Below are 24,268 nucleotides of genomic sequence, written 5' to 3'. Positions count from 1 at the left end.
TGAGAGAGAGAGATCTTCCATCCTCTGGCTTACCCTCCCAATTGGACAGAATGGCTGGAGGCTAGGCCAAACCAAAGCTAGGAGGCAAAGCTCCATGTAGTCTCTCACGTGGTTGCTGGGGCTAAAATATTTGGGCCGTCTTACACTGTTTTCCCAGGCACATTAGCAAGGAGCTGGATCAGAAGTAGAAGCAACTAGGATTCAAACTGTCACCTATTTGCGATGCTGGTATTGCAGGTGGTGGCTTAACCCACTGTGCCACAAAGCTAGCCCTAACAGTGTCTTTGTTTCATGGTATTACTTAGAGAATGCTGAAAATTGAATTTTAAACTAGAACATACATATTTTTAAATCCAAACATGGTAATACGAGCCTTTTATCCTTTTTTTTTAGAATGGTTGTTGAAGTCTGGATTAGTTATATAAGTTTTATAGAAAAAATGTGTACCTGTGTACATTGTATAACATACTTAGTAGTGGAGGTGGTCATTTTTCCATGTACCCCTGAAAGTCTATATTGACTCTGCTTGGATCTACAGTACATGATGGTGATGACTGCCTGCCCTGACTTGGTGCCATTTCTGTCCTGTATGTAAAACTGGATGGATTCTTTGTTTTTATGTGGATGGAAATGTGCATAGATGTGGTTCAGAAGATGAGGCACTTATAGATGAGGTATGATATAATAGTATAGGATCTAGACTCAAATTAACTGTGGTTTAGCATGGCTTAAGGCTGTGGGTATAAAAAAGGTGGATAATTTCTAAGTAGGCTAGTTCGTTTATATGACAGAATACAGGTAAAAGCAAAAAGAGATGTACCCTCTTGCTCTCAGAGGAAAATTTTCACATTATTATTATTTTTATTATTAGAGATTTATTTCATTTATTTGAAAGATTTACAGAGAGAAGTAGAGACACAGAGAGGCAGAAAGGTCTTCCATCCACTCCGCAAATGGCCACAACAGCCAGAGCTGGGCTGATCTGAAGCCAGGAGCCAGGAGCTTCTTCTGGGTCTCTCATTCGGGTGCAGGGCCCCAAGGACTTGGGCTATCTTCCACTGCTCTTCCAGTGGAAGAGCACATTAGCAGGGAGCTGCATCAGGAGTGGAGCAGCTGGAACTTGAACTATTGCCCTTGTGAGATGCTGGTGCTGCAGGCCAGGTCTTTAATCCATTGAGCCCCAGCCCTGGCTTCACATTAATTATTTTTAAAAAATACTTATTTTAGCCGGCGCCACGGCTCACTAGGTTAATCCTCCTCCTTGCGGCGCAGGCACACCGGGTTCTAGTCCCGGTCGGGGTACCGGATTCTGTCCCGGTTGCCCCTCTTCCAGGCCAGCTCTCTGCTGTGGCCAGGGAGTGCAGTGGAGGATGGCCCAAGTGCTTGGGCCCTGCACCCCATGGGAGACCAGGGTAAGCACCTGGCTCCTGCTATCGGATCAGCGCGGTGCGCCGGCTGCAGTGCGCCGGCCGCGGCGACCATTGGAGGGTAAACCAACGGCAAAGGAAGACCTTTCTCTCTGTCTCTCTTTCTCACTGTCTAAACTCTGCCTGTCAAAAAAAAAAAAAAAAAAATACTTATTTTATTTATTTGAAAGGCAGAGTGAAACAAATTGAGGGAGAGACAGAGATCTTTCATCCACTGGTTCACTTCCCACATAATTGCAACGACCAGGGCTGAGCCAAGCTAAAGCCAGGAACTCCATCCAGCTTTCCCATGTGGTTGATAGACCCTAAGTATTTAAGCATCATCTACTACTTTCTAAGGCATATTAGCAGGCAGCTGGATTGGAAGTGGAACAGCAAAGACTGGAACTCATGCTTCAACATGGAATGCTGGTGTGGCAGCTGCTGGCTTAACCTGCTGCAGCACGGCACCAGCCCCATATTACCTAAGTACTTTTAAACTTTTGTCTTTTGGGAGCTGTGGAGCAGCGGGTTGAAGTCCTGGCCTGAAGTGCCGGCATCCCATATGGGCGCCGGTTCTAGTCCCGGCCGCTCCTCTTCCAATCCAGCTCTCTGCTTTGGCCTGGGATAGCAGTAGAAGATGGCTGGGCCCCTGTACTCGCGTGGGAGACCCGGAAGCAGCTCCTGACTCCTGGCTTCCAATTGCCATAGCTTCTGCTGTTACGGCCATCTGGGGAGTGAACCAGTAGATGGAAAACCTCTCTCTATGTCTCTACCTCTCTCTGTAACTGTCTTTCAAATAAATCTTTAAAACAAAACAAAACAAAACAAAACCTTCTGTCTTGTGGTATCTCTCTTAAACATATTTGTATTCTTTAATTTTGAAGTAAACTTTGGGGATTGAATCACAGAAAAATGTGAATTGGAATTAACATGTATAGAATAACTCAAATTATCTACTTATGTTTTTTTCCTGTTGATGTTAATTATTTTTTTAAATCTGCTTTTAAATAGGCATTCTATTGGCGATACCAAAGTTCCCTTTTGTCTTCAGTCTTGTGTAAAACCTTTAAAATACGCCATTGCTGTTAATGATCTTGGAACTGAATATGTGCATCGATATGTTGGGAAAGAGCCAAGTGGATTACGATTCAACAAACTGTTTTTAAATGAAGATGGTAAGAATTACATAGATGCTGGCTTGAAAAAGAAATTTTATTTTTCTGTGTAAATTGAAGTAATTTTTTAAAAAAATTCTTTGATAATTAAGTATTAGTACCTTTCTAAGGTACTAAAGGTACTAAGGTACCTTTCTAAATTCTAAGATAATTAAGTATTGTACCTTTGATTTGTCAGTGCTTTTGGTGAAATCCATAAAAATTCAGTCACCTGCTCTTAAAAATAGTTATTTTAGGCATCTTTTATCACTGAGGAGTAAGTCTAGAGAAGGTGGGAACGGAGTAAGATTTTCACTTTGTAACTTCCAGTAAGGGAATGTTTTGTAGTAAAACTTGAAAGTGTCTCAGATTTCCTTGAAAATAATTTAGTGGAGACTGCTGGGGGCAGGGGGAGGGTGGGTGTGAATATTAATATAGTGGGTGATTATTGGAGCAAAATGATGAGTGTTCAAGAGGTCATAGAAAATACATATTATGAAAAAACACTGTTGGTTATCAGGTTTTTTTTTGGATACCCAATTAAGTGTATCTTTAGTTTCATTTTTCCATGAATATTTTGATTATTTTGTGTGGATATTCATTTATTATTATTTCTAAACACAATCTAAAGCCTGTAAACTAGGTTAAACTTTAATTTCTATGGATTAGTTTCTGGTTTTTACTCTTTGAAGTATATGCTAGGTTCCTGACTATGTGAGTTAAGATACAGAATTGAAGGTGAGTGTGAAGGTTGCAATAGTGGTTATTGAAAATATACTTAACATAATTTTTTTCTTTCAGCTAGATGGAAAATGAAATGTGCCTTATACTTACTAGTTTTTTAAATGAAGATCTTAAGACTTGGTTTTTCTTCTGCTGATTTACTGCCCCTTTTTTTAGATTTATTTATTTATTTATTTATTTGAGAGGTACAGTAACAGACAGTGAGAGGGAGAGACAGAGAGAAAGGTCTTTGGTCTGCTGGTTCACTCCCCCAATGGCCGCAGTGGCTGGAGCTGCGCCGATCTGAAGCCAGGAACCAGGTGCTTCCTGCTGGTCTCCCATGCGGGTGCAGGGGCCCAAGCACTTGGGCCATCCTCCACTGCTTTCCCAGGCCACAGCAGAGATTGGAAGAGGAGCAGCCGGGACTAGAACCGGTTCCCATATGGAATGCCGGCACCGCAGGCAGAGGATTAACCTAGTGCTCTACAGCGGGCCCCTACTGCTTTTGTTTTTTAGAGCAGTGTGTTTTTTTTTTTTAACCTATTTTACAATAATCTTTCTATCCTGATGCTCCATTTTGTTTCATGGAAATTATCATAAAGTAGCAACTTTAGTAAGAGATCAAATGCAGGAACACTTTATTAAGCTCATTGACATCCAGATTTAATATTGAGATAATTAATACTGTGAATTCTAATAAGACTAATTTATAAGAGAAATTAACATTTTTCTGTGAAAAGCAAAGGAGAATAATTTTGATTTTTCTGGTGAAATGATTGGTTTTAAGACAGTTATTTAAAGACTAGAAAATAGGCCGGTGCCACGGCTCACTAGGCTAATCCTCCGCCTGCAGCACCGACACCTTGGGTTCTAGTCCTGGTCGGGGCGCCGGATTCTGTCCCGGTTGCCCCTCTTCCTGTCCAGCTCTCTGCTGTGGCCTGGGAGTGCAGTGGAGGATGGCCCAAGTGCTTGGGCCCTGCACCCGCATGGGAGACCAGGAGAAGCACCTGGCTCCTGGCTTTGGATCAGTGCAGTGTGCCGGCCGCAGCGGCCATTGTGGGGTGAACCAACAGAAAAGGCAGACCTTTCTCTCTGTCTCTCTCACTGTCCACTCTGCCTGTCAAAAAAAAAGAAAAAAGAAAAAAAAAAGAAAAAGAAAGACAGACTAGAAAATAAAACAAATGCAGGACTTGATGTTAAGAAATAAGTTCAGACAAAAATAAATGAAATGGACTTCAGGTAAAAGAACTTAATGCTGTAAGTAATTTTTCTGCCATGTGTATTTATGGTTTTAGAAATACTGTTAGTGTACTCTGTGAGAGAAAATCTTGATAAGAACTCAGGAATTTAGTATGGTTTTATAATAACTTCAGTAAAAAACATTTAGCAGTAGATTTTGCCTTGGTATCCAGTTGACTTTTTCTCCGCATTATCCTACTGTTTCTTGAGGTTTGAATAAATCCTGTGCCCTTGAGTCATAGTTTAGACCAGCCCTAGGAAAAAACAATTTGAAGTTCTTTTTTATTTAAAATGTGAAGGATACATTTATGATAGTGGTAAAACTATACACTTTGTGTATGTGCATGTGCATTTGTATCTCTGTCTAGCATTACAGATTTAAAAAGATAAGTTTGTTAGTATTACCCTAGTTCTATAAGATTATGATGATAAGATTAAGGTGAAGGGGCTGGCACAGTGTCGTATCAGGTAAAGCTGCTGCCTGCAATGCTGGCATTCCATATGGGTGCCAATTCGGGTCCCAGCTGTTCTGCTTCCAATCCAGCTCTCTGCTATGGCCTGGGAAAGCAGTAGCACAGGGCCCAAGTCCTTTGGCCCCTGCACTTGAGTGGGAGACCCAGAAGAAGCTCCTGGTTCCTGGCTTTGGATTGGCGCAGCTCTGGCTGTTGAGGCCAATTGGAGAGTAAAGCCACATAAAGAATAGTAGTGTTTTAATAACAATAGTTTTAAAATATTTAGAATGTAAGAAGTTTTGAACCTGTGGTAAGAGTTGGCAATATTTGCTGTCATTTAAAATAAGGAAACAGTTATTTTGGAAACCACCATCTCCTAGGGAAATTTTCTTTAACCTTGTAGTGAGTAGGTTAAACAACAAATATTTATATAGCCTTCTTATCTATATGTTAACCACTCTGGAAGGCACATTGGCCTACAGGATACAGAAAACAATACTTCTGTGGGCCAGTGTTGTGGCGGGGTTGGGGGGGGGGCGGTGAGCTGCTGCTTGTGACTGTGGTGTCCCATATGGACGCCGGTTCCTGTCCCAGGTGCTTCACTTCTGATCCAGCTTCCTGCTGAAGTACCTGGAAAAGCAGCAGAGGATGGCCCAGGTGTTTGGGCTCCTGCACCCATGTGGGAGACTGGGCAAAAGCTCCTGGCATCTGGCTTCAGTCTGGCCCAGCCCCAGCTGTTGCAGCCACTGGGGAGTGAACCAGGGATGGAAAAATCTCTCTATGCGTCTCTCTCTCTCTAACTCTGCCTTTCAAATAGATAAATTCTAAAAACAAAACAAAACAATACTTCTGTTACTGGGTGGAGAATTCCATCTTCAGAATTGCATACCATTAGTTTTAATGTCTTAAAAGAATAATTGACAGGCTCAAATGAATGTGTGTTATATGTGTAAATAATTGAGAAAGGAGTTAATTTATAGGAGCTTAGCAGAACTGAACTGCTGAGAAAGGATGGAGATTGAATGGTTGGGAAGAATGTGAACGGGCATTGCAGAATTAAACCATATACAGAATACATGTCAAATATGTATAATGTGGGATAATTATATTTTTTAAGTCTAATTTTTTTTTACTAAAGATTTATTTATTTGAAAGGCAGAATTACACACACACACACACACACACACAGAGACAGAGAGACAGAGAGAACAAGTCCAGGTTTCCCACATTGGGGCAGGGGCCCAACCACTTAGGCCGTCTTCTGCTGCTTTTCCAGGTGCATCAGCAGGGAGCTGGATCAGGAGTGAAGACAGGACTTCGTGGGCAGCCATATGGGATGCCCACGTTGCAGGCAACAGACAACCCTCTGTGCCACAGTGCTAGTCCTAATATAACATTCTCCAGGTTCATCCATGTTGTTGCAAATATTTCCTTCTTTTTAAAGGCTAAATAGTATAGAATTGTTTATAAATATTTTCTTTACTCATCCATTGCTGGGCACTTAACACTGATTCCATAGTTTGCCTGTTGTGAATAGTGCTGCAGTGATCATGGGAGTGTTGATACCTCTTTAACACAGTAATTTCATATTAATGGAATTATATAAATATTCTTTAGGATTCCCTTATTTTAGCTTAAATTTTTTTTAAAAAAGATTTATTTATGTACGTGAAAGTCAGAGTTAGAGAAAGAGAGAGAGTGAGAGAGATTTTCCATCTGCTGGTTCACTCCCCAGATGGTTGCAACAGCCACCACTGGGCCAGGGCAGAGCCAGGAGCCAGGAGCTAGGAGCTAAGAGCTTCATTTGGGTCTCCCACATGGGTGGCAGAGGCCTAAGCACTTGGACCGTCTTCTACTGCCTTTCCCAGACCATTAGCAGGGAGCTAGATTGAAAGTGGAGCATCCATGGCACCCATATGGGATGTTGGCGGCTTACCCTTCTACGCCAAAACACCAGCCCCTAGTTTAATGTTTTTAAGAGTCACCTGTCTTGGGGCCAGCTCCCTGGCTCACTTGGCTAATCCTCTGCCTGCAGCGCCGGTACTCCGGGTTCTAGTCCCAGTTGGGGTGCCGGTTCTGTCCCGGTTGCTCCTCTTCCAGGCCAGCTCTCTGCTGTGGCCAGAGAGTGCAGTGGAGGATGGCCCAAGTGCTTGGGCCCTGCACCCCATGGGAGACCAGGAGGAAGCACCTGGCTCCTGGTTTAGGATCAGCACAGCACCAGCCGTAGTGGCCATTTTGGGGGTGAACCAACGGAAGGAAGGCCTTTCTCTCTGTCTCTCTCTCTCACTGTCTATATAACTCTGCCTGTCAAATAAAAAAAAAATTCACCTGTCTTGTAACTTTACTCGTTTTCATAAATTCCATTGTATGAATAATACCAGTTTGCTTATCCACTTGCCAGCTGATGGAACAGTTGAGTTGTTTCTGTTTTTTGGCTTTTATTAATAAATGTTGCTGTGAATAATTTTTACAAGTTTTTGTGTGAACAGGTTTTTATTTCTCTTATTTACATACCTGGGAGTAAAATCGCTTGGGTCACATGGTAAATGGATGTTTAACATTTTGAAGAGTTGGCAGACTGTTTTCCAGAGTACAGAGTTGTTTAGCTAGAGGCTTGACAGAATGTTACTTGCTTAAAATTCAAGGAAACTAATAATGTAATAACTTAATGTACTGTGCTAGATTTGTCGAGTTAGATAAGAACTTATTCCTGAAGAGATAAATCGCTGCCACCAGATAAATTAGAAAGTATGCTTGCAACTTTAAAAAATATCTGTTTTCACTGTTCTCCCAAGAATTTTGTATGCGGCCTTTATGTCATGTGATAAATGAAAATATCATCAGATGAGATTTGAAATTTTATATTTATTGTAAGAATTAGAAGAAACAGGATTTTGGATGAACTTAAAGTTTTAAATAATTTTTAAAATTATAAAAGAATACATCCTTACTGCCAGAAGATATAGAATGTACAGAGAATACAATTTAAATCCTTTGTTAATCTTACTATTTTTTAAAGATTTATTTATTTATTTGAAAGTCAGAGTTACACAGAGAGAAGGAGAGGCAGAGAGAGCTCCTCCATCCACTGGTCTACTCCCTAATTGGCCACAACAGCCAGAGCTGCACCGATCCGAAGCCAGGAACCAGGAGCTTCTTCCAGGTCTCCTACATGGGTGCAGGGGCCCATCTTCCACCGCTTTCCCAGGCCACAGCAGAGAGCTGGATCGGAACTTCATATTGGATGCTAGCACTGCAGGCAGTGGCCTTACTTGCTGCGCCACAGCACCAGCCCCAAATCTTTAACTATTTTATTTATGACACCTGTTAGTGTTTTGTTCTTCTGTATATGTATTTATACATAAGCCTAGAAATAAAAACACTTTATTAAAAAAGTAAAATTGGGATCACACCAGATGTGCTTCTTTCAAGGTTATTTTTAATATAATAATATTGTTCAAGGGGCTGGCACTCTGGTGTAGTGGGTAAAGTCACCATGTATGGCTCCGGCATCCTGTATGGGCACCTGTTTGAGTCCTGGCTGTTCTACTTCCCATCCAACTCCCTGCTAATGTGCCTGGGATAGTAGCAGAGTGGGTGCTTGGGCCCCTGTACCCAAGTGGGAGACCCAGAAGAAATTCCTGGTTCTTGGCTGCAGACCAGCCCATCTTTGGCCATTGTGGCCATATGCAGAGTGAAACAACAAATGGAATATCTCTCTGTCTCTCCCTCTCTGTAACTGCCTTTAAAGTAAATAAATAAATCTTTTAAAACAATGTAATATTCAAGTGCTTAAGTATGTCAGGCACTTTCTAAGCATTTCATATGTTTGAATGCAGTTATCCTTTGCTGAAATGTAGGTGCTGTTATCCTGTACACAGAGAATTGAGACACGGTGAGGTTGAATTACTTGTGTAGGGTCATGCTGCAAATAAATGACAGTTGAGGAATTTGGATGTGCTCATGACTCTATACTTTTTGTATATGAGTCCTTGTTTGACTGTGGTTATTAGAGCAGTTTCCTAGAAGTGAATAACCAGTTTAGTATGTAGCTGATTTTGGGGGAAAAAAAATCCCTTCAAAAAAATAGCTACTGTAACTGTGACTCGAATTTTAAACAAAACCAACTTCATGTTAATGAGAAGTATCTATACATTGAAGAAAATGGTACTGGGCATTTGAAATAATGCCATTGCTTTTGAATTTTACAGATAAGCCACACAACCCTATGGTAAATGCTGGAGCAATTGTTGTGACCTCATTAATAAAGGTAAAATGTTGACATTTCCTTTTAACCTAGTAAACTTTTATAATAATCAAGGAATAAAGATGAATCTTGGATTGTTTGTAAGAACTGTGAAAAATTTTCTCTTGATATTAAGAAATTAATCTTGTATAGTGCTAGGGTTTATATTGCAGAATAAATGATGCAGTAATTTTAGGGTCAGAATTAAACACAGATGACTCATTGTAAATTCCAGTGGTTAACTGACTCTTGACCTGAAGAACTGGCAAATATTTAAAAAGAAATCTGAACAATAGGCATAGAGCTTTTGCTTCTTCAAGGTTCTGAAATTTTTACTGTCTTTTTGGTTCTTTCAGAATGAATAGATGTAAACACAATTAAAAGCATTGTACTGTATGATGCCAGCATCATATGTAGGAACAAAAGTTTTAGTACTTTGTGTTAAGACAAAGTATGTTTACCCTTGAATAGTCTCAAGTCTTTTATACTCATGAGCTGTGTTTGTTGAACTTGTTTCATTTGTTTAGATTAAATCATGCCATAATTAAAATAGAACTTATTCCAATTATTAAGTTATGTTATTTTTTTGCATTGTTGTTGTTTTTCTTTTATTGTTTGGTTTGCCTTAATAATTGGAAACTAATATTGTTTTGAAATAAGCATTTGAAAAGGGTTATATTGTGTGTTGTAAAAATCTATCACACAATTTTAAATATTTTAGATTTTTGACTTCTAATTACACATTTTTATACTAAAATAAATTTTATTTGTGTTTGGGACATTTATATACATTCTTCATTTAATTTGTGCCTACCTATTCTGTGTTGGAACAGAACATGACTATATGGCTTTGTTGATGCAGTAAGCAGGATAACCTGGTTACCACAAAGAATGTTCAAGTATAAATTGTACCCTTGGCCCAGTTCACAAAAAATTCACCTGAGTTGTATATTAGAAATATTCCCTTTCATAACTTTTATATTGCCAAGAGAAAAAACTCTTATAGAAGACTGTTGTCTTAAGAATGTATAAATTTTGTTGTTACTCTGTAAGCATTGGCCCACCTAATTCTTGTAACTAGCATCAATGAAGAAGTATAGCCAGGTGTTTTCAAATATGACTAATTTTAATAGACTGTGAAAATTTTTGTTTTTGCCATTATAACATCTAGTTGTTCATGACTTTTACATAAGAGAAAGAGGTCAATCTGAAATGAAAGAAATGATTACAGAAAATGACTGAGATTACATAGTCCTGCCTGTGGGCAGCTTTACATTATAGTATGGGACATGTTCAAGTAAATGCACCCTTACAATGAAATTCAATAAGTGCTCCAATAACTAAGTTTTACACAAGCAACTTAAATTAGAATTAAGGAAAATTATTTTATACAATGTGTGTATTAATGCTTGATGAGACAAACCCTGGGATGGTTCTGAATCTTTTTGGATCCTCCCAGAAGAATGTCTACGTACCATGATTTTACACAAAACTTTTAAGGGTTTCATAGACCCTTTGAAGGTGATAGCTAGATCCCAGTTTAAGAATTCTTACACTAGAGAAGGATTAACAAGGCACACCAATAGTATTAAAAAAAAGCATATGTAAATTATTAATAGGGGATTTCCTTAACAGCATGCAGTTAAAAGACCTTGTGTAATGATACGTAGGTTTAAAGACTGTGCTGAAATATTGCATGTGGAAATTGCATGTCTGCTTGTATCACACAGTCATTTCATTAGTTTCACTTATCATTTTCAGTTAAAAGTCATTAACTGTACATGGAGCCACATTAGTGTGAGCAATTAGAAACAGTTAAAACACATTCAGTGTAAATGTGGTTCAGTGTCCAATTGTGAAAAATTTAACTGAGTCATCTTGTATTTACAAATTTGATTAGTGATTTTAATTTATAAAAAATTTAAATTTACTGACAAAGTTGGACATAGGCTTTGTGATGTGGATCATAATTAAGGTCACTTTAAGTTCTTTTTTTTTTAAATGTGTCTCACTAGTACTATTTGTTTTTAAATGAAATTTATATAGATCTTAGATGGAGAAGCCTAAAATTACCCTATGTAAGATTGACTGCTCTAGAATATGCAACTTCTCTGAAGATCTTTTTAAGAATGAATTCAAAACATACAAATAAATACCTGTATGTGATTAATCTCTGCAAATTGTGTAATTACATAATATTTATAAATTGATAATGATTTGAAATTGAAAAAATTGTCAAGCCCAGCCTACTTACTTGTAGATCTAAGGAACCTGAGACTGGGTAGGTTGTAACAGCAACAGAAATGGGCTTGAACTGAATCTAGTAGACTTTGCTGTTCATTAGAATTGACTCTGCCATATTTAATGTAGGCATTTGCTGTTTTCTCCTGATGACTTTTTTTTTTAAAATTCTAAGTAACATCATTATACATAAAAAGTAGAAATGCTTTTAGCTTATGTAAAAGATACCAATTCATGTGGCTTGTATTTTGGTGAATGTGTGTAGTCAATGTCTGCTCTCTGTAAGGATAACAAGTCCCTTACCAAAGAGCCTGCATAGATACTTTACTATGAGTGCTAGATGTAAATTCTGTTTTCAGCTCTTTCAGGTGATGACTGTAAGGGTAAAGGGTATTTGTGATTTTTTTTTAATTCAAAAATCAGGATTTTATTATGGTACCATAAAAACAATTTTCTTTATGTTATTCCCCCCTAAAAAATTAAATAGAGTCTTTAGTGAGACTCTTTACTTCATAATTTTGTAGTATTGATATTTTTTCCTTGTAGGATTGATGGTGATCCTCAGGAAATGGGGGAAGAGGCAGAGCAAATGTTCAAAAGGATTAGCAGATTGTGGAAAAAAAGGAGGATTTGGACAGAAGGAACGTGTTGCATAAATTCTTAACTACTAAGCTTATAGGAAAACTCCAATATTTAAAATTTTAATCAAAGCTATATAGGTAAATACCTTTTTAAAACAAAATGTCATTTTATACTTAAAATGCACATAATTAAAAAACATAAAGGTTACTATACTTCCTCTCTTTTCTTTATGGGAGCTACTAATTTTAAAGGAATACTTTTTGTTGCAGTCTGTTTTATTTGATGATGATAATGTGTGATTGCCTGATTTAGAGGAAAGAATAAATTTGAAAGGAGCACAGTTACATCTAGGTGAAATAGCAGTATCCTTGTATAATTTTGTTTTGTCTTTTCAATGGTAAAAATTTCACCTAGCTTTAGTTTAAAAGTTAAGAACTGGTGTAACTTGAGGTTTAGGGTGGGAAATTGAGAACATACTTCACATCTTGCTTTTTTATTTTAGAAATAGAAAGCTATACTGTATTCTGTATTTGTATGTCTTTAGTGAGACATACCAGTTTTTGGTCATTTGAAGAAGTTGAATTTTTAAAAAATATCAGAAGTGTTTTTTATTTTAAGAAATGCGGTTTGCTCGTTAAACAATGTAATCATGGTCCATGAAAATCAAGACAAGTTTAGTTAGTGTTTTTGTAATGCTCCATTTTATCATCAATAACCTGTTAGATTTATTTTTAAGCCACATTTTTAAGGTGGTTTGTGACTCTGGGGAGTAACGAATGATATCTTGGACTTGGTAATGTTCCGAAGACACAGGTGGTCTATTTACTTCATGTTTGTATCAGTTGGTGCATTTGAGATCTTTTTAAAAATGAAAGGTAGATTATTTATTGACAGCTGAATTCAGAGTTATGGTGCTTTATTTATAGGATTAATTTATGGGAATACTAGGTTCAGAAAATTTTTTTTTTACCTGGAATGTCTATTTTTAATTTTAATTGGCTTGTACTCACTTCATGAAATCAAATGAGTTATGAAATAACATTAATGCATTGCCTTTATATTAAAGTTATTGAAAGATATGTTAACAGTGATGTTTTCATCTTTTATAATATATAAAACATGAACAGTTCATGAGTATGTTATCAAACAGGGTCAAACACTCCAATATAGTTAGATTAATTCTTTTACTAGACTCTTAAAACTTAGTGCCTCTTTATCAAATTTTCATTCATAAAATTTTCTTAAATATATGAATTCTATAACTGATAGATATGTTTATTGAAAAATAAAAGTATCATTTCCTGGTGTCTGGATCTGACTGCACTTTCAAAACGAACAACATGGTTACTCTTAAAAGTTGTTTGGTGAATTGATTTGAAATTTCAGCAAATATATTTTGTCCAATTTAGTTTCTTTAAAAAGTGTTTGGTGTTTGCTATAAATTATTGTAACTTTTTAAAAATTAAAATGATATCTAATAATGCTTGTCCTCTTCAAACAGAGGTAATTGTACCCCTGCATATATGAGTTCTTTCCTAGGGATAAAGGGGCATTGATAGTTTGAAGACAACCAATTCCAGGTGATTTCCATAAATGCCTTTCTTAAAATTAATCTCCCTTTGACTGAGTGTCCTTCTGTTTCCCAAAAGAAAGGCATGCTTTTTTTTGTGTCCCAGTTTTTTGTTACAATGCACTGCCTTTTTATTATTATTATTATTATTATTATTATTAAAAGGCAGAGTTACCAAGAGGCAAAGGCAGAGGCAGGAAGAGAGAGGTTTTCCATCCTCTGGTTCACTCTCCAAATGGCTGCAATGGTTGGAGCTGGGCTGATCCTAAGCCAGGAGCCAGAAGCTTCTTCTGTGTCTCCCATGCGGATGCAGAGCCCCAAGCACTTGGGCCATCTTCTGCTTTCCCAGGCCATAGCAGAGAAGCTGGATTGGAAGTGGAGCAGCCAGCACACGAATCCCATATGGGATGCTGGCACTGCAGGTGGTGGCTTTACCCACTACATCATAGCACTGGCCCCAGGGTGTACTTCTTAGACTTGTTAAAACCTGTTGGGCACCAGCAGAAGAGAACAATTTGAAATACTGAAGTCAGTAGTATATAAGATGTGAATCATTGTAATGATTGATAATAAGTCCTGTTGGCTCCTCAGTTGTTTTAGTTCTTTGGTTTCAAGACAACTGCAAGAGGATTAAGGCAATTGTCATTCAATAAGAGGATTAGTGTAATTTGTGAGGAAAGATGACTATATGACTTTTGGCATGTAATGAGATTAAGGCATGTAAAAAAACTAAATGGTATTGCTGTAACCAAACTCTTTTTTGACTTCTTATCTGTTGAAAGCAAGATTTCTTAAGTCAGATATCTGTAAAACTTAAAAAATTAAAAATAGAAAGGGAATATATCCCTATCTCATTCTACCAATGGAAAAATATCCACTAATACATTAACTAAAGATCAATTACTGTTTGAAGGAGGAAAGAAAATATTCAAAGCAGAATAATCTTGTACTATGGGAGATTATTAGCAAATAACATTTTCCTTAAACTTTTTACAATAAAAATTCAAAAATATACGAAATAGAATGGAATAACCAGCCCCCATATCCCTGTTTTCAGCTTTAATTTTTGTAACATCTGTTCCTCCTCTGTAGTGCTTATGATTGGTTTTCTAGTGTAAGTGTGTGTTTTCCTAAGATCTTTTTTTTCTTAAGATCTTTTAAAAATCATTTTTACAATTAAAATAACATGATATCTTAATGATTATTAGACTCTATGTGTTCCTGGGGAACATGAAATATTTCTAAGAGATAAAAGTGCAAATATATTTTATTGAGTTAGGTTAAATGCCATTTCCACAGTAGATAATAACAACAAACATTAAGCAAATGCCTTTACATTTAGATGATGAAGTTTTGGGTAGAGACATTCTTGAGTCAATATAGTCATTCAGTATTTTATTTTACCCTATTCACATAATTTTCCCAGGGTGTTTCAACTAGCTTACAGAAAATATATAGTAATAGACATTAGTAGATATCAGTGTTTCTTAAAAATAACATAAAAACAAAACTTAATTGTGCTTTGATTTACTAAGCCACAAAATATATCAATTATGTGACCACAGTCTAGAGTTGAAATTGTTTTTATTGTTTTATATTAAACATGACAGTTCAATATAGAAACTTGTGTTAGTTTTATAGTATACTGTTTAGGTCAAAGAATGAAAGTTTGACATTAATTGTTTAATCAGTATTTCCATGTGACATCCCAATGCAAATGCTGACAATCCTTTTCCAAAGAGTCGGGATTTTTGTGCTTTTTTTTCCTAAGGTTAAAAAGGTTTTTGTGGCTTAAATGTTGTTACATATTTTACAGCATTAGGATCTATGGAATATTTTGACAACTGCAACAGTTCAATGAAGTTGGTAATTTCTTCTTTTAATTATTTTTCATTGAACAGCTTTGGAGTTTCATTTCTACATTTTGATTTCTGGTATATATAAGAAAAGAAAAAACGTGTCAAAGGATGCTTTAAAGAAAAGACAAATAAGGATTATAATCTGGCTGTAGTTAAATTATACTTATTTTGTTTAAGTTTCGTTAATGCCTAAATTTGATTAAATAATGTGGTGTTCCTTCCAGCAACTGATTATATATGTATGACTGTATATGTTTGTAGAGTTTGATACATTATCAACCATATGCTTATTTTGTAGAGTGGAGAATGAATCTGGCTTTTATTCAGTTAAATAATACTCTGGTAGAGATTCCCCCTTCCTCCACCCCATAATAACATTTTAAAATTTGTATCAGATATTTTTTGAGGGTAAAGTTAAAAAATATGTTTTTAAAACATTAGTTGTCAAATTATTTTAAGCTGTTTTAGAAATTAGAGATGTATTGTTTCTGTTGGGTGCATATCACCAATTAATACGTTTGATTTCAGATCTACCACTTACTGCTTTGTAAACTTCGCCGAGGTAAAATGAAGCCATTTGGCTACTTGAACTGATCTATGTTACATAGGTTTTTCCTATTGACATTTGCAATAGATAACATGCCAGAACTAGAAGTGATGAAACAATACATCTTCCATATTCTGAATTGGCATAATGCTAAATATTGTATGAAAAATAATTTTTTTCAGTTGAAGTATTGTTACAATCAATGAGAGATATTTAGGGTAAAGCTTTCTCCACATTAGTAAAATGTATCCAGAATGTTTGTGTATCCTAGAATTATGAAAGATTAGTTTTTGCAACATAACTCATTTTTCTAACTCTAATATTGGTTTAAGGTTTTTATGATGAAAAATTATGATTTATATATACTGAATTTTTTTTAAGAATGAAATAATTTTTTAAATTTGAAATTAAATAAATGTATATTATAGCAGACTAAGTACACTCATGGAAGATAAGGGGTTTTAAGGGTAATTTGTATTTAAAATTCTGTAGTTTTGGGTTGGGTGTAAAGATATGCTTAGAATAAAGCATTCTCTGTAGTTCTGATCCATTCTCAACATATAGGTGTTAAAGAACATGCAAAATTTAAATATAAAATTATTTTAGAAGTATTTCATAGATTTGATAGTACAATACAATATTTTAATTATAATGGTAGCTATTTGAAATTTTAATATTACTTAGTTTAATACTTAACTGTGGTGGTACCTATATTAACATATTTCTATTTCTTATTTCTCTGCAGCAAGGAGTAAATAATGCTGAAAAATTTGACTATGTAAGTGCAACATAGCATACAGTTATCATGCTACATTCCTTACATGTTTGTTTTTTCATTTACTAATGCTTCTTAATTTTGGTTATAGGTGATGCAGTTTTTGAATAAGATGGCTGGTAACGAATATGTTGGATTCAGTAATGCAACGTGAGTCTGATTTATGATTTATGTTTTTATAGTTGGTCAGGCCTCTTTCATAAAAAACGTCAAAAGAATTTTATTTTAAATACTGTTTTGCTACTTCGTACGTACAAGTATATGTGCATGCACGTGTCAGTGTTTTTGTACTATATTTTGAATTTATTTGCTAATTTTTATAGGTACCAGGACTTTAGTGAATAATTAATGGGAAATGGATGATTTCTAAATTACTGAACAGAGTACTTAACATATTATCTGGATTTAATAAAATGGTATAAATAATCATAGAAGCAGAAGGACTTCCAAGTTAGCCTCAAGTTACTGGCACTTACTCAGTTTTCTCTTTGCCTATAACACCTGTTTTACCTCTCATATCTGTTTTTAGCTAACATGATTTTTACCCCAATTTTTTGTTTGAAATTTGCCAGACTACAGAATAGTTGAGAGAACAAATATCCAGTGTCTTGTACTTATATTCTGTGATTAATATTTTACCTCATTTTCTTTTTGTCAGCCTGTGTCTTTAGATAAAAACAGATGTGTGTATCTCTGAATTCACATAAATGTAAATCTATACATATGTAGATTTTATTTTTCAATAGTATTCTTTTTGTAAAGATTTTATTTATTTATTTGAGAGGTAGAGTTACAGACAGTGAGAGGGAGAGACAGAGAGAATGGTCTTCCTTTTGTTGATTCGCTCCCCAAATGGCTGCAACGGCTGGATCTGTGCTGAACCAAAGCCAGGAGGCAGGTGCTTCTTCCAGGTGTCCCATGCAGGTGCAGGGCCCCAAGGACTTGGGCCATCTTCCACTGTTTTCCTAGGCCATAGCTAGAGCTGGATTGGAAGAGGAGCAGCCGGGACTACAACCGGCACCCATATAGGATGTCGACATCGCAGGCAGAGGATCAACCTACTGTGCCACAGCGCCAGCCCCCATAGATTTTATTTTTGCTGAACTCTTTGAAATTGAGTAGTAGACATCATTACATCTACCCTTAGATCATTCTGCAACATTCTCCTAGGTGACACAATACCATTAGCACACTTAGGAAAAAACATTAATTTTAAAATATGACATTAACCAATTTGTGAATGTTCCCAATTATCCCCTATATGTCTTTCTTTTTATACTGCTTTTATTATTTTTTAAATTGAGCTAATTGGAGTTTGTATGTTTTTCATTGTAATTGTGACTCTTTTGTCTCTCTCTCTCTGTTTTTTTTTTTTTTTTTTTTATTGACAAGCAGAGTGGACAGTGAGAGAGAGAGACAGAGAGAAAGGTCTTCCTTTTTTTCCATTGGTTCACCCTCCAATGGTCGCCACGGCCGGCGCACCGCACTGATCTGAAGCCAGAAGCCAGGTGCTTCTCCTGGTCTCCCATGCAGGTGCAGGGCCCAAACACTTGGGCCATCCTCCACTGCACTTCCTGGCCACAGCAGAGAGCTGGCCTGGAAGAGGGGCAACCGGGACAGAAACCGGCGCCCCGACCGGAACTAGAACCCGGGGTGCCGGCACTGCAAGACAGAGGATTAGCCTATTGAGCCGCGGTGCCAGCCTGTTTTGTCTCTTTAAGGCAGAATATTTTCCATGTTTTAGAGTCTTGATTTTTAAAATGTCTGTTAAAGTTTTGTTTGTTTGTTTTCTTTGAAGGCTGCCAGTCTCTTGTTTTATAGAGCAGGGATTCACTGACTCCTTTCTTTGACGAACCACACAATAACTGTTTGGGCTTTTGGGCTATATAGTCTCTTTGCAATTGTTCATTTCTCCTATTTTAGCAGGAAATGAGCCATAGACAATCTAAGGCTGTGTTTCAGAAACACTTTATTTATTAATTAAAATGGGAAGCAGACTGGATCTGTACATAGGCTTTATGGATATTTGGCATTTTTAGTTTATTTGATTGTTTCCTTGTTACCTTGTGATTAGAAAAATGTTAAACAGTTTTAGCATAAATATTAATCTTTTTATTTCTATTTTGTCCTCACTGATTCACATCTCAGGGGCAGATACTTTTAGGTGTATGCCTTACCAACATTAGTTCATCAGTGTAAAGCATCTTTACCAGGATTCTGTGAATTTCATCTTTACGCTCCAAGAAATTAAACTCCATATTTTGACCACATTGAAAATGTTTTCTGTGCTCTCAATGTTTTATTGAACTTAATCTTTCTCTGTCCTGTCACCACTATTGAACTCTGACCTCCTCAAGACTTGCATAGAGTGTTTTGTCTTCCAGTTCATTTCTGTATCCCTCTTCTTGGATAAATAATAGAAAGTAGAGTTTGAATTTAGCTATGTGCCATGCACTATGGTTATTTCTGAGTAAAGTTAATCCTTTGTGTGTAGTGCTTTTTTTTTTTTTTTTAAAGAATGTATGGCAAGTTAATCAGGATTTTTCTTTATTCAGTATTCTGACCATTGAAATGTTACGATGTACAGCTAGAATCTGCTATCCCTTTCAGCAATACGGAGAGTGTCATCCTCAGTTCCTTTGCTGTCAACAACCTTTTGGACCCTCTCTTCTAGGTCGATTTCTCAAACATAGTTAAATCAAAACGCAGTCTCTTTCTTCTCAAACAGCTCCTTGCTCTACTCTCTGCATCAGTAAATATTTTTTTTTTAAAGATTTATTTATTTATTTGAAAGTCAGAGTTATACAGAGAGAGAAGGAGAGGCAGAGAGAACAAGAGTGATCTTCCATCCACTGGTTCACTCTCCAAGGCCGCAATGGCCAGAGCTGTGCTGATCCGAAGCCAGGAGCGAGGAGCTTCTTCTGGGTCTCCCACACCGGTACAGAAGCCCAAGGACTTGGCCCATCCTCCACTGCTCTCCCAGGCACAGCAGAGAGCTGGATCAGAAGAGGAGCAGCCGGGACTCGAACTGGCGCCCACATGGGATGCCGGCACTGCAGGCAGAGGCTCTACCCGCTAGGCCACAGCGCCGGCCCCTGCATCAGTAAATATTATCCTCTTAGTAGGCAATGTTGAAATCCAGGCTCAGTATCAGACTTCACTCTCCCTCTCCTCTTATCAGATTGGCAGTTTATCCAGCCACTCTCATTGGATCATATTCTTCCTCTCCACTGCCTAAATTCAGGCTTTCTGCAGCTCTCATAGTAGTTTCCTACTACATCACTCACTCATCCTTTTTCTTTCTCTTTCCCAAACTGATATCAGAGTTATCCATCTAAACTGTTGATCTGACATGGCAACTTGTTTGAAAGTCTTAGGCTTTTGCTTTGTGAACAGTTGGAAGTCATTATGTTCTTTGATGTTTACTGGTCTTGATAATTTGGTCTCTGTCGCTCCCCCTCTTCATGGAGGAACGACACTAAACCCTGCCTAGGCTTCCTATCCGAGTCACAGCACCATTATGTCACTCCCCGTCTTCGTGGAGGAACGACACAGGACCCTGCGCTGTTCTTTTGTCTGCTCGGCCCTCCCCGGGTTTGCTGCTGGTTCTTCCCGGGTTGGCTACTGTCCCTTCCACCTCCGTGGAAGGGCGGTTCCCCCTGCCACTTCCCCCACTTCCGCAGGGGAGCGGCACACCGCCGGCCGGCTCTCTCGGGGGCTGCACAGGTGTTCCTCTTAGATGTTCCCTGGTGCATGTTGTCTCTCTCCTCCTTTATAGTCCTCTTCCACCAATCCCAACTCTGCTACCCACACACCAAGTACGCTGCTCTCCTCCAATCAGGAGCAGGTCCTACAGTTTATTGGTTGAACTGGAGGCAGCTGTGTAGAAGCTGTTTCCTCCTCTCCCATATTGTGGGAGAGCAGATGCATAGAATAAGTCTTAATTCCAGTAACTTAGTCTAGTCCGAGTTGCTCCCAGTTGCTCCCCACAGTCTCCTTTGCTAGTTTGGTATTTCTCTACTCCTTTCCCTGTACCCTGTTCATAGCTACTTCAGAATATTTGCCTAACTCTAACCCTAAGTTTTTTTACTTCCTTTTTCTTTTTTAATTATTCTACACTTTTTCTGGAGACATTTTGCCGTATTCACTTAAAATGTAGACATTTCTTGGAAACAGATAATTATAATAGATGAGGGATTCATGACAATGATCATATTGTGGGGAAAAAACGAGTATATTGTCATTTACATAGTATGATTCAGAGATACTGGATGATGTGACATCCACATAATTTTTATGCTCACTGTATATATTAACATCCAAAATTAAAGAAAATGTGATACTTGCCTTTCTGATTCTTAGTTCACTTAGCATAATGATCTTCGAGGAGTTTAGCCATTTTGTTGCAGATGTTAGGATTTCATTAAATTTTTTATGGCTGAGTAATGCTCCATTGTGTATGTATGCCACATTTTCTTTATCCAGTCATCAGTTGGTAGATATCTAGGGTGATTCTATATCTTAGCTATTGTGAATTGAGCTGCTGTATATATGGGAGTGCAGGTACCTGTTTCATATGCTGACTTCACTTTCTTTGAACAGATCTATCATATGACCCAGGGCCATGTAACTAGCCTGTTGATCAAACTGAGAACAGAACTCAGCAGTCTTTGACTCTTAGTTAAATGTTGTTAGTATAAAGAACAAAGTAGACTAAAGAATAATCACGCTTTTACAGAATGTAAATTAATAGAGCAAATGGTTGTTTTTTTTTTTTTCTTTTTTCATTTCTAGGTTTCAGTCTGAAAGAGAAAGTGGTGATCGAAATTTTGCCATAGGATACTACTTAAAAGAAAAGAAGGTTTTTAAATTTTTGTTTCTATTTCAAATTATCTTTTTTTAATGAAGTAAATAAAGATGTATGTTGAAGTTAACAGCCTTTAAGCAACTGCCTATTACTGCTTAAGGTGCAGGAGTGTCTGCAGAATAACTCTTGAACCAGTGTTGTAAAATTGTTAATGTTATTGTTAAGTTGATTTGTGCCTGACATTATTTAAATATTCTACTAGTTATATTAATGCAAATTCTGCCTGAGGCTTAGTATACCTTTTAAAAAATACAATGCTTGATTAGTGTTGATAAGCCTTGATATTTTTAAGTGGCTGATATAATAATTTATAAATAAATTTATAAATTTTGATTCAGTTTGTCATTGTCAGTTAAACTGTATCTAGAAATTCATATGATGTGATACAATTTAGCTTTATTGTTCTTTATTTCATGTATATACTATTTTACTGGTTACATGCTGTTTGGTTAATTGAAATGAAACATTTCCCACATTATTAATTTAGTCTTCTCATTCATATTCTTTTACTAATGTGCTTTTTTCCCCCCTCTCTGTGCCTATATTTTTAATTGCCTTTCTGGTTTGTTTTTTTTTTTTTCAGTGTTTTCCAGAAGGCACAGACATGGTTGGTATATTAGACTTCTATTTCCAGGTAATTTACTTTAACTGTTTTTTTTTTTTTGCCAAATATAGATGTCTCTAAAATCTTGACTATAGACCATGAAGAAATACATTTTCCTTTTGCTTAAAAAAAAAAAGTCTTAATGAAAGACATGTCTGTATCTCCTAACAACTCATGCCTCAGAATGTAATAGGTGAAAAAAATTTTTCTGCAAACATTATTACATTAAATAAGTGACATGCCATTCCAGAAATTCTCTTGATTGTAAACTGAACTGTTTTCTTAGCTCTTAAATTTTGTTTGGGAAAAGCTATTTGTTTCTTGTATCAGAGGATTCCTATTTTGACTTTAAAGTATCGGTTTCTCAGCTGTTTTGTTCTTTTTGTAATCTTTGTTATCATTCTATCCTGGCTTAATTGGTGCCAGGAGAATAATTGTTTAGTTCATTTCTGTAGTGTCACTTGTTGAATTTTCTTCTAAGTTAGAGAAGTTGTCCATATTTGGCAGTTGGGGGTACTGTGCACAATCTGTTGTGGTATGGATCTCAACAGAAGGTGTAGCCCTCCTAAAGGTCCTGCCCCTTTACCCATATATTTTTTTAAGATTTTATTTATTTATTTGAGAGGCAGAGTTACAGAGAGAAGGGAGACAGAGAGGTCTTCCATCCGCCAGTTCACTCCCCAAATGTTCTCAACAGGCAGAGCTGGGCTGATTTGAAGCCAGGAACCAGGACCTTCTTTGGGTCTCCCACATGGGGTGCAGGATCCCAAGCACTTAGGCCATATTCCACTGCTTTCCCAGGCCATAGCAGAGAGCTGGATTGGAAGTGGAGCAGCCGGGACTTGAACTGGCACCCATATGGGATGCCGGCACTGCAGGTGGAGGCTTAACCTACTGTGACACAGCGCTGACCCCACCCATATTTTCAGTTCATTCTATTTTTGGTTCCACTGGGGTGGTAATGTGAAGCTACATATTTGGCTACATGATTGATATATAATTTATCTTTGTAGCTGCCTGCCTGCACTTTTTAAAGAATTTTTATTTATTTGTTTTATTTATTTGAAAGGCAGAGGAACAGACAGAAATCACCTATCTGCTGTTTTACTCTCCAGATGCCCTCAACAGCTAGGGCTGGCCCTGGCTTGAAGGCAGGGGCCTGGAAGTCAGTTCAGGTTTTCCACATTTGTGGCAAGGACTTAACTGCTTGAGCTGTCACATGTTGCCTCCCAGCATGTGAATTAGCAAGAAGCTAGAATCTGGAATGGAGTGGGACTAGAACCCAGGCACACTATATATGGGATGCTGGTATCCCAAGTGGAGTCTTAACCTGTATGCCAAATACCTACCCCTTTCTTTACTTTTGAAAGTGCTTCAATTTGTAACCTTGCATGAATCACATAGAACGTATAAGGGAAGTAGATAATGGAGTAATTTTGATGGAAGTCCATGTCTTAGTGTGTCATCTGCCCAGTGTGCAAAACCATGACTTAGGGGGCCAGCATTGTGACACAGCAAGTCAATCTGCTACCTGAGCTGCCAGCATCCCATATAGGTGCTGGTTCATGTCCCGGCTGTTCCACTTCTGATCCAGCTCCCTGCTAATGTGCCTGAGAAGGCAGCAGAAATTGGCCTAATTGCTTGGGCCCCTGTCACCCATATGGGATATCTGGAAGAAGCTCCTGGCTCCTGGCTTTGACCTGGCCTAGCCCCAGCTCTTAGAACCATTTGTGTGTAACTGTGACAATCAAATAAATAAAATCCTTAAAAACAAAAAAATGTGAATTGAATTCTATCAATATAAAATTCAAGGTTTAGCCTGCCCTCTTAACTAACCATTGACCTAATTTGAGCTACTGAGCCCAAGTTTCATTATAGCATTACCTGATTGGCTTGATTTATTACATTGTAAATAACATCAGATGTTGGTGTAAAATTCTTTGCAAACATAAATGAAATATAGTATAATTTTTACTTTTTTATCCAACAATCTTTGTTTC

The 24,268-nt window shown here is 37.3% G+C and overlaps 1 protein-coding gene across 10 annotated transcripts in view; it reads left to right on the top strand.

The window, feature by feature from the left end:
- The window catches only part of GLS (glutaminase), a 93,231-nt gene that overhangs the window by 27,232 nt on the left and 41,731 nt on the right, over window positions 1-24,268 (top strand). For 3 of the 10 annotated variants that reach the window (XR_016232019.1, XR_016232020.1, XR_016232021.1), the window contains exons 6-12: window positions 2,421-2,584; window positions 9,189-9,247; window positions 16,004-16,037; window positions 16,768-16,800; window positions 16,889-16,947; window positions 21,592-21,658; window positions 22,248-22,298. Coding sequence is in view for 5 of the 10 variants with exons in the window: in XM_002712344.6 (XP_002712390.2) it covers window positions 2,421-2,584; window positions 9,189-9,247; window positions 16,768-16,800; window positions 16,889-16,947; window positions 21,592-21,658; window positions 22,248-22,298 (433 nt within the window). In the remaining 5 variants the exon portion in view is untranslated. Of the gene's footprint in view, window positions 1-2,420; window positions 2,585-9,188; window positions 9,248-12,010; window positions 12,184-15,432; window positions 15,483-16,003; window positions 16,038-16,767; window positions 16,801-16,888; window positions 16,948-21,591; window positions 21,659-22,247; window positions 22,299-24,268 lie in introns of those variants that run through there. The other 7 variants (XM_002712344.6, XM_051848346.3, XM_051848347.3 and 4 more) reach the window with 5 other exon arrangements.

This window comes from Oryctolagus cuniculus, chromosome 3 (genome assembly GCF_051225735.1).
Source record: "Oryctolagus cuniculus isolate XC-2025 breed Fujian yellow rabbit chromosome 3, ASM5122573v1, whole genome shotgun sequence".
NCBI classification, from domain to species: domain Eukaryota; kingdom Metazoa; phylum Chordata; class Mammalia; order Lagomorpha; family Leporidae; genus Oryctolagus; species Oryctolagus cuniculus.
Note: the sequence above shows the minus strand (reverse complement) of the source record. Positions and strands in the feature narration are given on the sequence as shown.